Consider the following 14,237-nt stretch of genomic DNA (forward strand, 5'->3'; position numbering starts at 1 on the left):
GGATGGATGAAAGCAGCTCAACAGGAAGTCACAGCGCCACTTCGTCTCGCCGGCTTCCTGCTGACGAGGACGAGCTTCAACCAGCTGATTGCATCTCAGCTTCTGAGGAGGACAACCGGCAGATTCTGCCCTGGTCCCAGAACCACCGGAGTCCCGCAGAGACCCACCGGAGTCCCGCAGAGACCCACCGGAGTCCCGCAGAGACCCACCAGAGTCCTGCAGAGAACCCTCAGAGTCCTGCAAAGAAACGTCTGTGTCCTGCAGAGACCGAACAGAATGAAGAAGAGTCCTGCAGAGAAACCAGACCATCTACAGAGAAACCTGACCATCTGCATCTCACCGAACACAGAATCCACAAGGATCCTCCGACTTATAAACAGAAATTAGAAGATTCTCAAACCAAACAAGATCAACTAAAACCAAATGGTTTTATTGAGGAACAAAAACTGAGGAAAAAAGAAGATCAGGCTTCTCCAACTAGACCAGATCAAACTAAAATAGGTCCTCTTCCTACAGAGCAACAGAAAACTAAAGAGTCTCCTCCAAAGGATCAACCAGAACCAGATCCACTAAAACCAGATCCACTAAAACCAGATCCTCTTCTCGAGCTCCACATGTCTGAGTCCAAAGACCAGCAGAACCACCAGGATCCACCTTCAGAGAAACTCATTTCAACCTCACCTGAGAGGCATCAGGACCACCAAGATCCTCCTCCTCCTCACCTCAACACCCAGCGGGCTCCTCCTCCTTCTTACCTCAACACCCAGCGGGCTCCTCCTCCTTCTTACCTCAACACCCAGCAGGCTCCTCCTCCTCCTCACCTCAACACCCAGCGGGCTACTCCTCCTCACCTGAACTCCCAGCGGGCTCCTCCTCCTTACCTCAACACCCACCAGGTTCCTCCTCCTCCTCCTCCTCACTTGAACACCCACCAGGTTCCTCCTCTTCCTCCTCACTTGAACACCCACCAGGTTCCTCCTCCTCCACCTCACCTAAACTACCAGCAGGCTCCTCCTCCTCCTCACCTGAACACCCAGCAGACTCCTCCTCCTCACCTGAACCCGGTCCAGGCTCCGCCTCTCATCAAAGAGGTGTTCTGTGACCAGGTGGGGCCGCGACCTCTGGTTTCTTCTTCAGGTGACCCTAAACTGTGCGGCTTCCTGCAGAAGCAGGGGGGGCCCCTGAGGGCCTGGAAGCAGCGCTGGTTCACCTACGAGGAGAAGAAGAACCAGCTGTTCTACTACCGCACGCCGCAGGATGTGACGCCGCTCGGCCAGGTGGAGCTCTGCAGCGCCACCTTCAGCTACCCGCTGAAGGCTGAGAGGGGCACCTTCCACATCAGGACACCTGAACGCACCTTCATCCTCAAGGTAGGAGGAGTCACAGTCCATCAGGGACCGTCTCTGTCCGCAGGTATTTAACACAAATAAAATATATTATATATATTATACATAATATATAATAACAAGCATCTCACCTGGTTTAATGAGGTTCCAATGAGTTCATATTCACACATCGTATACAGCAAGCATTCACGCTCCCGTTGAAGAGCAGCTGCAAATCAAACTTTAAATGTGCATGTCTTAATTAATTAATTATATTTTATGTTTGATATTCCACTACAGGCCGTGAGCCAGGACCTGATGCTCTATTGGCTGCAGCAGCTGCAGGTGAGACGCTGGCAGCACAGACGGAATTCCGCCTGTCGAGACCCGACAAACAACAACAACAGCAACAACGACACTGCCGGTGAGAAACGAGGAGACAACCTCTGGTTCTTTAAAGTGAAGTCAAAGCTTCATGTGTTAAAGCTGCATTCTCTCTAGTGACCACCAGGGGGCGACTCCTCTGGTTGTATAGAAGTCTATGAGAAAATGACTCTACTTCTCTCTTGATTTATTACCTCAGTAAACATTGTAAACAATCTCTAGTTTCAAGTCTTCTTCAATACAGCATGATGTTTATTTAGTAAATTATGGTCCAACATTTTTTGCAACCAATCCGTTCGTTGTTTGCTAAAAAAACAACATGGCGCCGGCTGTCTTATGCCGTGTTCATGCCAAACAACCACAGCACAACAAGTACTCAGCAGAAATAGAGGTTATTTCTTTAATGGTTGTTGGAAGAAATAAATGGCTTAAGTTGATAACGGCTTCCATGGCGATAAGCCACGCCCCTCTCTCCGGCGCCAGAGGATGTCAGGAAATGTTCTCCTTTAATGTGTGGAACAGGGTGTGATGTCACGCGGACGGAGTGGATGCCTGATGACGTCATCAACTACCCATCATCAGACCCGTTGGCGACTAATTTAATCATCGATGTTTGTGGACTACGTTGATTATTACGTTGATGCACTTCTAAAAGGAGACACACCATTGTAACTTATGTGTTTCTGACCACAAAGCTTTTATTTTGAATCAGAATCAGAATCAGAATCAGAACCATTTATTGCCATGGTATGTTGAACATACAAGGAATTTGACATGACGGGAGGTGCAAACATTTAACAATCAACAACAATCAACAGTGCAAAGTAGAAACATATTAAAATGTACAGAAAGATATAAAATAAAGTGAAATATAGAATGAAGTGCACAAACGAACAGATAACAGGACTATAAACAAGTGAGATGTAAGTGTAGTGTAAAAGTGTGGAGTGTGTTTAAATAAGAACCTAGAAGGGATGTGCAGGGGAGTGACCGGTAGGAGGTTGTCCTGGGGATGACCCGGTGGGGGACCTCTGTTAATGAGCCCGACTGCGGACGGGAAGAAACTGTTCATGTGTCGTGAGGTCTCGGTCCTGATGGAGGTCTTGGTCCTGATGGACCTCAGCCTCCTGCCAGATGGAAGGGGCATGAACAGTTTTTGTCCAGGGTGAGAGGGGTCGGCTACAGTCTTTCTTGCTCGCTTCAGGGTCCTTGAAGTGAACAAGTCCTGGAGGGACGGCAGATTGCAGCCAATCACCCTCTTAGCAGAGTGAATGATGCGCTGCAGCCTGCCCTTGTCCTTGGCAGTGGCTGCAGCGTACCAGACCGTGATGGAGGAGCAGAGGATGGACTCAATGATGGCAGTGTAGAAGTGCACCATCATTGTCTTTGGCAGGTTTAATTTCTTCAGCTGCCTCAGGAACTACATCCTCTGCTGAGCCTTCTTGGTGATGGAGCTGATGTTCAGCTCCCACTTGAGGTCCTGGGATATGATGGAGCCCAGGAAGCGGAAGGACTCCACCGCGTCAACGGGGGAGTCACACAAGGTGATAGGGGCTGGTGGGGCTGCATTCTTCCGGAAATCCACAACCATCTCCACTGTCCACTGTTAGTGCGTTGAGCTCCAAGTTGTTCAGACCGCACCAGGTCACCAGATGGTCAGTCTCCCACCTGTAGGCGGACTCATCCCCACCAGAGATGAGTCCAATGAGGGTGGTGTCATCCGCGAACTTCAGGAGCTTGACAGACTGGTGACTGGAGGGGCAGCTGTCCGTGTACAAGGAGAAGAGCAGAGGGGAAAGAACACAGCCTTGGGGGAACTGGTGCTGATGGTCCAGGAGGCTGAGACGTGTTTTCCCAGCTTGACGTGCAGCTGGGAGAGCTTGTCATGCAGCAAATACGGGATGATGGTGTTAAAGGGAGAGCTGAAGGGAGGGGGACCTGGTGGTCTGGGGCTGGTTGATGGAGCTGTCGGGGATGGAGTCAGGGCTGTCCCATTGTCTATCAAAGCGACAGTAGAACTCGTTCAGCTTGTCTGCCAGGCGGAGGTCATTCATGGAGTGGGGGACTTTTGGCTGGTGATCTGTCTGAGGCTTCTCCAGACAGAAGCAGAGTCACTTGCTGAGAGCTGGTGTTGCAGTTTCTCAGAGTACAGTCGTTTAGCGTCTCTCACCGCCTTAATAAAACTGTCCTTGTCCCCACTCCTAAATGCCTGATCCTTGTGCAGCCTTAGCTGCAAACCAGAGTTTGTCGTTGTTATAACTCACCCTGGTGCTTGATGGAACACAGCTGTCCTCACAGAAGGCCCTCCTTCCACCTCCCACAGTGTCTACTTCCTGTTTCTGAAGAAAGTTTATTGTTACTCTCACATAAATATAAACCATTGAACACTGGTTCAGAACTTCATTGAGTTTTTACTGAAACCAGATGTTTCACCACCGGTTTGCTTTCAGTGTGAATTTAATAACAAAACATAAAGATAAAAAAAGTGTAAATGTGACAAATGAAGACTTGAACCACGACAGTCTTTGTGTTCTTCATGTAGTCCTTTGGGACGATAATCGTCAGTTTGTCAGACTGAGTTTGGTTATATTCGTGTATATATATCGAAAGTTATATATGTGAGCAATAATAAATAATACAAAATAAATTAAACATTAACACATAGATATTAATAGCATTCTAAGAATAAAACGAAAGTTACGAATGTAACTACGGTTCTATGAATCCTGGATGACCGCCATTGCTTAACACTAGATATCCTCTAGATATACAAACTGCGCAAGCTGGATAGGCTGGTTGATATGCGAGCGTATCAACCAGTGTTATCACAAAGTGACACCCAAGCCATCTGAGTTCCACTTGAGACATGATTCATTCACCGACAGGGCATGCAGCTCGCCCACATGTTTAGCTGAAGTAATGGCAAGGAGAAAAAACGTTTTGGCCGATAGCCATCTGGGCTCCGCCTGTGCGAGGTGTTCAAAAGGAGGCAAGCATACGGTGTCCAGTGCCAAGGGTAGGTCCCATGCAAGGGCCTTCGGGGTGCTCGGGGGATGCAATCACAGAGCCCCTTTTAGGAAGAGGGACACCAGTCTGTGGCTCCCTACTGTGTCATTGTCGACCTTAGTATGCTGCCCTGAAATAGCGGCCATGTATACTCCAAGGGTAGAGGGAGACCGGCCCTTATCTAGGAGGGACTGTAGAAACAGAAAGTACAGCAGGCATGGGGCACTGTACTGGGTTCTTGTTCTGGACTGCACACCAGTCAGAAAACAGCTTCCACCTGTTTTCGTACTGCAGACGGGTAGATTACGCCCTGGCATTCAGAATAGTCAGTCTGACTGGTTCTATGCAGCCACTCACTATCCGGTCGGGCTCTCCCACGGCCAGACCCATAGTTGAAGGCGGCAGGGATTGTGATGCCAAATCCGACCTTTTAGTTGCGATAGGAGGTCCCTCCTGTCGGGGAAGAACTCTGAGACGCATTGGCAAGATCAGAGGGAACAGTGGAAAGGCCTAAAGAAGACCCTCTGGCCACGTGTGAGCCAGGGCATCTTGACCCAGAGGACTGGTCCTCTCCATCAGGGAGAACCAGTGGGGGCAGTGGGTTGACAGTACGTCTGGATGCAGCCGCCACTCCCCCGGTGGAGGCTTGTGACGGGACAGGAAATCCACAACCTGGTTCCGTTCTCAAGTCAGAAGGTCACGGTGATACCCGTAGTAAGTTCTGCAGATCTGGTGCCCCCTTGATGCTTTATGTGAAAACACAGCAGAGGTGTTGTCCGACCGGACAAGCACATGCTTTCCCTTCAAATATGGCAGGAAGTGTTTGAGCGCTAGCTCTAGAACATTGACCTGCCCATGCGATCTTGAGCAGACAACTGCCCCCAAGCAGTCCTGTTCTGCCACACTGCATCCCACCTTGAGAGGCAGGCATCTGTTGTGACAATCTCCCGGCGGAATGGAATCAAGCCCATGGGGAAACCATTTGCCAGATATGCCCTCTCCCTCCATGGGGATAGAGTGAGTAGGCACTGTTAGGGTGGACGCCGCCCAAGGGTCCGAAGCATGAACTGCCCAGTAGCTGATCTGCATCTGGGAGAAAGAACGACAGCCGGCCTGGAGACATCATCTCCTGGCCCCCCTGTCTCTGGAGGCTTTGGGGGGGCAACTGTTAGTCCCCAAGTTCGGAGGTTGCCTGGCGGGGATTTAGGTAGGATTGTATTAGAAGCGGGTCGTCCGGCAACCGCAAGGTCGGTGGTTCGATCCTTGGCTGCTACGAGTCCTGTGCTGAAGTGTCCCTGAGCAAGACACTGAACCCCTAACTGCTTCCCGGGTGCTTCTCAGCAGCCCACTGCTCCTAATAAGCTAGGGATGGGTTAAATGCAGAAGTTACATTTCATGTATGTGTATATGTATATGACGACTCTAATAAAATCTTAAGCTTATGCTACCATGGTAGCTAGCCTGCATAGCGAGAAGATGAAAAAGGACTGATCTCAGGATGACACCGGAACTTATAGACGACGGGGGTCATCCGAGGTCCCAGGTGACTTGGTTGATATAAAGACTCGACATGCGCATGCACGAGACGGAAGAAATCCAGTGTTAAGCATTCCCTCGGTAAGGATGAAATAGAACTACATTAATGTGAAAAAATTGTCAAAAGGTTAATGAATGTATGATCAAGATTACAGATTATTGATCATGTGATGAGTCCTTTAATATTGATCATCCTCTGACCTTTATTCTGCAGACAACTTCCTGTCCGTGTTGACCGGCCCGCTGGGTCTGGTGGGCGAGGAGGCCGCTAACGTCCCGTCACCGAGGACGCCGCTCGCCAACATGTCGCTCAAACACCCACTCATCGAGATCCAGTGAGTGTTTAATATCAGAGTCCGACTGAGACTACGTTTCCCATGAGCCCCAGTGATTATGATCTTTGTGTGTTGGTCAGAAACTCGGTCCACAGTCTTCGTAAGAGGGCGTCTCAGGAGTTGAGTCAGAGTCAGAGTGTGTTTCATATCGACGCTCCGCAGAGGATCCCCCCAAACTCTGCAGAACCCGACAAAACTATGAGTACGTACTCCAATACAATAAGTACAATAAGTAGTACTAGTACCTCGTATACAAGTATGAATATTAAAAATAATACTATAAGTGATTCTCACTGTCACATGTGATTCTCTCCAGCTCTGTCCGTTGAGACTCCGCCCCCTCTCCTCCCATTGGCTGAGTCAGCAGGTCAGGTGACCCCTGACTCACCTTCGGCGTTGGACCATCAAACCAGGAAGACGAAGACTCGCAGCTCATCCCCCATGACGGTCGTCTGCAGAGACTCTCTTTCCTCAGACCGGACATCTCATCTCCAGCAGGAGAACCTGGTGCTTATGGAGGACGTCAGAGCTCAGAAGGTGATCAATAGCTCTGTGATCAGATACATATTGATCGGGGGATTTTAATCCATAGGAGGATCATCAAATAATGTTGTAATGTCAGCTACAGAGAGGTGTTGCTGATAATGATAATTATTTTAATAATGATAATAACAATAATAATAATAATGTGTCGGGTCCAGGAGCTGGTGTGGATCCTCCACAAAGCCTTGGAGGCGTCTCAGCTGGAGAAGAGAACCTGTGCAGAGTTTCTGGCGGAGAAAGACGAGCAGCAGCGTCTGGAGCTGCTGAGACATCGAGAGCGACAGGCGGCTGACCTCAGAGGTCAGCTGGAGGAGGTGAAGAAGGAGGCCGAGGACACCAAGAGGAGTCTGTCTCACAGAGACGCTCAGCTGGTCGACCTGCAGGACAACATTGGGATGCTGATCGAGAAGAACAACGCGAAGCAGGAGGTGAGTCTCACCTCAGGACAGAACACCTGGTTCAACACCTGAGGATGAATATCTACCTAAAAACAACCCAAATCACAGTTGTATTGTTTATCGAAGGCTATATTATTCTTTCTCACCTGTACTGAGATCAGATGATTTGTGTTTGTACATCTGTGATGTGAAGCTTGTTGAATGTCTTTCTGGGGACGACCGTGGCTCACTGGGTTAAGAGGGTTGTCTGGTAACTGCAGGGTCAACGGTTCAATCCTTGACTGGGACGTGTCGTAGTGTCCCTGAGCAAGACACTCCCCGGGCGCCTGTCATTGGCACCCTACTGCTCCCTATATACAGGGATGGGTCAAATGCAGAAGGCAAATTTCGTGTATATGTATATGACAATAAAAATGGTTTCTTGTTTCCTGTCAGGTGATCTTAAAGCTTTCTGATCAGGTGGCTTCCTGTTGTTTCCTGTCAGGTGATCATAAAGCACTCTGATCAGGTGACTTCCTGTTGTTGTTTCCTGTCAGGTGATCATAAAGCTCTCTGATCAGGTTACTTCCTGTCTGTCCTCTGACGGAAGTTTGAACTCTCAGACCTTCAGATGGCTTCATAGAGACATCGAAAATCTGAAGGTGAAACTCTTTGAAGCACACAAATTAACATATAATATATAACATAATAATATATATATATAATTATAACACATAATTAAATATATTTTTTATTACACCTGTATATATTGTTGTCACTCTACTGGTATCGGCCACAGAGATCCAGTATGAACTGGTTTCTCTCTGATTCTTCAGGATGACATTGAGGCGTACAAGACTCAGAACCAGTTCCTGAACTCTGAGATCCACCAGCTGACTAAACTCTGGAGGACCAGTTGTGAGCAGGAGAAGAGTCTGATGGTGAAGGTGAGTCCAGCTGGTGAACGCCTTTATCAAGATTTCGTTAAAGCTCGGCTTCACGCTGTGTTTCCTGTCTCCTGATTGGCTGCAGTGTTCCTACCTGGAGGCCAGTCACTGCCAGGTGGAGAGCCGCTACCTGGGCGTCCTGCGGCAGCTGCAGGAGACCACGACTCTGGATCCGGTCCAGCGGGGGAAGGTCCAGAAGATGATCAAGGAGGCCCTGAAAAGGGAGCTGAAGAGCGCCCTCCAGCTTAACGTGGCCAGGTAGCTAGGACGGTCACAGCACCTGGGTGGACAGAATAACAGGAAAACCTGGTGCATTGATTGTGTTAAATCTGTTGTATCCTCAGAGATCACGATGAGTACGGATTCAAAATCATCCCAGAATACGAGGTGGAGGACATGAAGCTGCTGGCAAAGATTCAGGCGCTGGAGATCCGCTCACACAACCTGCTGCATCAGGTAGGAACCCTCACCTGTACACCTGTAGACCTTTGTACCTGTACACTTGTGTACCTGTACACTTTTGTACCTCTAGACCTGTGTACCTGTAGAAATGTGTTCCTGTGTACCTGGAGACCTGTGTACCTCAGCCCATCAGATCAGCTGTCCAACAATGAACAGATTGTGATCGATGGTCTAAGAAAAGTCCTCACAGGTACACAGATGTGTGGTTGTGTCCTCTGAGGAAGTCGATGTAGCAGGATGTTTATTTAAAGTCTCTGGATTTCTACCTGCAGGAAGGTGCAGAGCGCTACCTGTTGAGTCGCTGGGCTCAGTACCTCACCGGCAGGTCAGAAGACCTCAGTCCCTCACCTGAGCTCAAAGGTCTGCTGCGAGGCGGCATCCCTCAGGAGTACCGCCAGCGGGTGTGGCGCTGGGTGGTCCGAGCCAGAACCAGGACCATCAGGGAGCGTCACCCACACCGCTACCAGCAGGTGTGCAGGAAGTTAACACCTGTCCACACCTGTCCCACACCTTATCCACACCTCATCCACACCTGTTCACGCCGGATCCACACCTGTTTACACCTTGTCCACACCTTGTCCACACCTTGTCCACACCTGATCACACCTTGTCCACACCTTGTCCACACTTTATCCACACCTTATAATAATAGTAATAATAATAATAATAAAATGTATTTATAGAGCGCTTTTCACAGACAGAAAATCACAAAGTGCTTAACAGAGCAGAAATTTAAAAAACACAATGTGACCATAGAGTCAATAAATCACATATTTTAAGAGCAGGTCTAGGACATGGGTTTTAAAAGCCTAAAAAGGTGGGTTTTGAGCTGTTTTTTAAAAGTATTCACAGAATGTGCGAGGCGTAGAGTCGCAGGCAGAGCATTCCACAGCCTCGGTGCCACTGCCTCAAAGGCTCGGTCTTAAATCGTGTGCGTGGAACTGACAGAAGACCTAGAGCGTTTGACCTGAGAGTGCGGGCGGGTGAATATGGGTGAAGTAGATCAGCTACATAAGTAGGAGCCTGACCGTGAAGTGCTCTGTAAGTGATGGTGAGAATTTTGAAGTGTATCCTAAATGCTACAGGGAGCCAGTGGAGAGATCGGAGTACGGGGGTGATGTGAGACCGTCGATTTGTCCTGGTGAGTAATCTGGCGGCAGCGTTTTGGATTACCTGCAGACGGTTAAGAGCAGATACACTGAGTGATGTAAAAAGTGAGTTACAGTAGTCAGTGCGAGAGGAGATAAATGTGTGTATGATCATCTCTAGTTCAGCTGTTGATACTACAGATCTCAGTTTACTGATATTTCTTAGGTGGAAGAAACATGATCTGGACAGCTGCTTAACATGGGGGTCAAACGACATGGATCGATCAAAGAAAATCCCTAGATTGCGCAGGTTGCAATGGGCAGCAGAGGAGAGTGGACCAATACTCTGCCTGATCATGGGGACAAACTCATCTGGAGCAATAACTAGGACCTCCGTCTTAGTGTCGTTAAGTTGTAAGCAGTTTTCTGCCGTCCAGTCTCTGATGGCATTGACACAGTCCAGGAGCCTAGTTAATGTGAAGGCCTCGCTGGGTTTGAATGACAGATGGAGTTGGATATCATCGGCATATAAATGATAGGACACATTATAACTTTTTATAATCGGTCCCAACGGTAACAGATAAAGGGAAAATAACAGAGGCCCCAGAACCGAGCCCTGCGGTACGCCACAAGACAGTGGAGAGGTAACAGACACAAAATCACCCACAGAGACATTAAAACTTCTGTCATTGAGGTAAGATGTGAACCAGTCTAGCGCTATGCCAGATATGCCAACCCAATCACGTAGCCTCTTAATCAGGATGTTATGGTCTACAGTGTCAAATGCAGAACTGAGGTCCAGAAGAACTAACACAGAGCAGTCACCTGCATCAGAACACATGACCACACCTGATCCACACCTGGTCAACACCTTATCCACACCTGTTCACACCTGATCCACACCTGATCCACACCTTGTCCACACCTTATCCGGACCTTGACCACACCTGATCCACACCTTGTCAACACCTTATCCACACCTGTTCACACCGGATCCACACCTGATCCACACCTGATCCATCCTACACACTGTTCACACCTGGATGTAGGAACATGTTGTTAATGACCTTGCAGTAATCCAGCTGCTGTGTTTCCAGCTGTGTGAGAAGAGTCGAACGTGTCCTCATCTGGCCTCCAGACAAATCCAGCTGGACCTCCATCGCACCCTGACAACCAATCAGCACTTCTCCTCACCCTCTAACCCCGCCCTCCAGCAGCTCCGCCGCATCTTATTGGCCTTCTCCTGGCAGAACCCTTCTATTGGCTACTGCCAGGGACTCAACAGGTAAACATGTCTTATGTTGTCTAATCCCTGGCCCCCAAATCCAGGTCTCATGTGACATGTCGCGTGACGTTCCACGTGATCACCTGTGTGTCTCTCAGGGTGGCAGCCATCGCTCTGCTGGTCCTTCAGAGTGAAGAAGACGCCTTCTGGTGTCTGGTGGCTGTGGTGGAGTCCCTCATGCCTCAGGACTACTACACCAAGAACCTGGTGGCCTCTCAGGTACAGGAGACTAATTATTGGTTAGGTTCCAATGGAGAACGTTGTGACATTGATCAGAAACCAGAACTTCAGTTCTACACAATATTGTTTGTTTATTTCTGTGTGAAACTCATATTTCCATAAAAGCATCATCAGTGAAATGATCTCAGGTGTAAACCTGGCAACCAGATACAGAGATCAGTGTTATGGATCGATCAGTGTTATTGATCTATCAGTGTTGTGTTGTTGATCGATTGAATATTGAGTTTCTGTGTTCAGGCGGACCAGCGGGTGCTGAAGGACTTTTTGGCGGAGAAGCTTCCCAGACTCTCCGCTCACTTTGAGGATCACAGCATCGACGTGTCTCTCATCACCTTCAACTGGTTCCTGGTGGTTTTTGTGGAGAGTCTGCCAAGCGACATCCTGCTGCCGCTATGGGACGCCTTCCTGTACGAGGGCACCAAGGTATTGAACACACCACCACAGAAACACAGAAAAAAATACTGTTATATAGAAACACAGACAAAATACATGAGAAATACAGAAATACAGAAAAAAACAAAGAAAACAAATACAGAAATACATTTAATAAAAACACGTAAATAATCGGACTCAAAACTATAAAGGTGCTCTCAGAGTTCAGATCTGATCCAGGTGCATTACGACGACTTCAGCTGTAATGTTTGATTGAATTTACACAAACAACGCATCAGACATGTTTTTCACTTTCACACAACCGACACACTGTAATTGAGATCAATGTCCTCACTTTGTTTAAATGTCTTCACTTTGTTTAAATGTCTTCACTTTGTTCAAGTGTCCTCACTTTGTTTAAGTGTCCTCACTTTGTTTAAATGTCTTCACTTTGTTTAAGTGTCCTCACTTTGTTTAAATGTCTTCACTTTTTTTAAGTGTCCTCACTTTGTTTAAATGTCTTCACTTTGTTTAAATGTCTTCACTTTGTTGAAGTGTCCTCACTTTGTTTAAAATCTCCTCACTTTGTTGAAATGTCCTCACTTTGTTGAAATGTCTTCACTTTGTTTAAGTGTCCTCACTTTGTTTAAGTGTCCTCACTTTGTTCAAGTGTCCTCACTTTGTTTAAGTGTCCTCACTTTGTTTAAATGTCTTCACTTTGTTCAAGTGTCCTCACTTTGTTTAAGTGTCCTCACTTTGTTTAAATGTCTTCACTTTGTTCAAGTGTCCTCACTTTGTTTAAATGTCCTCACTTTGTTTAAGTGTCTTCACTTTGTTTAAATGTCCTCACTTTGTTTAAATGTCCTCACTTGTCTTAAATTAAACAATTCATTAATTTGATCAACTCTGAACAGCAAACATTGTTTAAATATTGTCTGTGGAATGAAAGCTGACTTGAGTCTCACCTGTGTGCTTTGGTGCTGCAGGTTATCTTCAGGTACGCTCTGGCTCTCTTCAAATACAAAGAGGACGACGTGCTGAAGATCCACGATGGCGTGGAGATCTACCAGTACCTGCGCTTCTTCACCAAGACCATCTCTGACGGCAGGTAAGGCTCCCCTGGTGTGACTCTTTATGAAAGGATCCTCATTGTTGAGATGCTGCCACCTGCTGGAGCTCAGTTACAACGCTGCAGAGCTTTTAGTGTCAACGCATCAAATCCACTGTTTCTATTCTGAATTCTGCTTTAAGAAAACTGCTGGTCACATCTCCAGTGAGACAAAGTCACAAACTACATGACATCTATGAGTGCAATGTACTGCATCATCTAGTATATAGTACACAGTATATAGTGCACAGTATATAGTACACATTACACAGTATATAGTATATAGTATACAGTACACAGTATCTAGTATATAGGACGAGTCCTTTCTTTCTCTCTGTCGTTCTCCAGCTGAATAAAGACAGTAAACGTCCTCTAAAGCATTGAAAGAGGTTTTCTGTCTTGTGGATGAAGCTGTTAATCGTGGTGTTGTCCTGCAGGAGGCTGACCAGCATCGCCTTCACTGACATGAACCCGTTCCCTGGCCGCCTGCTGAGGAACCGGCGAGCACTTCACCTGACTCGCCTGCAGGGAGAGCTGCAGGAGCTGGAGGAGCAGCAGAGGGAGTTCATGACGGAGAGCGCCGAACGAAAAGACAAAGATCTCGACATGGCGGTCAGTGAGGACGACGACGAACTCTAAGTTTATATTCATATTAGTGCTGGGCAACGATTAAAATATTTAATCGCGATTAATCGCATGGATTTTTTGCGATTAATCGCGATTAATCGCATTGTTATGGCAAAGTTCAATAATGAATTCAAAAGTAGTGTATTGCGCACTTTTATTTTAAAAGTACTGCTATATGAACAAAATAACATTTGGTTCACGAGATGCAGGTAGCATGTTTTATACTTAATGTGAATATAATTCAAACTTAATAATTCATCTTATTCTGAAAACCGGATGTTCGTCTGAAGAAACCGGATGTTGTCTCACGTTAATCTTTCCGCTAACTTTCAATGTCCTTCGCTCGTTCCCGATCTGTGCCGTTTAAATGCGTTTACCGCGAATTTCAGCATATAGGTGCACTAACATGTCAGTGTCTGCTGAGTTGACCACGGAGATCTGAGTGTCTGCTGACTTTACCGCAGCGATGTCCAGTAGTCTCCAGGGAGAGCAACAGCTGGTGCAGCTTCTCTCTTTATTTCTGCCCCCCCTCGACCAGAAGCGGAAGTCGCCTTTTCTCTACGGCAACCCTGAAGGGACATCATATCTCCAATACAAAACGA

General features: G+C 47.4%; 1 protein-coding gene across 1 annotated transcript; it reads left to right on the top strand.

The window, feature by feature from the left end:
• The first annotated feature begins 997 nt into the window (after window positions 1-997).
• On the top strand, window positions 998-13,708 carry LOC116376999 (TBC1 domain family member 2A-like). The gene is made up of 16 exons (XM_031838517.1): window positions 998-1,370; window positions 1,626-1,749; window positions 6,466-6,586; window positions 6,667-6,788; window positions 6,903-7,123; window positions 7,288-7,557; window positions 8,064-8,168; window positions 8,343-8,453; window positions 8,539-8,711; window positions 8,798-8,909; window positions 9,188-9,385; window positions 11,101-11,288; window positions 11,387-11,507; window positions 11,766-11,951; window positions 12,887-13,008; window positions 13,446-13,708. Exons 2-16 carry the CDS (start codon window positions 1,644-1,646, stop codon window positions 13,645-13,647), a joined length of 2,358 nt encoding a protein of 785 aa, XP_031694377.1. The 5' UTR covers window positions 998-1,370; window positions 1,626-1,643; the 3' UTR covers window positions 13,648-13,708.
• The last annotated feature ends 529 nt before the right edge of the window (window positions 13,709-14,237 follow it).

This window comes from Anarrhichthys ocellatus, unplaced genomic scaffold, assembly GCF_004355925.1.
Source record: "Anarrhichthys ocellatus isolate YVR2014 unplaced genomic scaffold, GSC_Weel_1.0 scaffold784, whole genome shotgun sequence".
In the NCBI taxonomy this organism is placed as follows: domain Eukaryota; kingdom Metazoa; phylum Chordata; class Actinopteri; order Perciformes; family Anarhichadidae; genus Anarrhichthys; species Anarrhichthys ocellatus.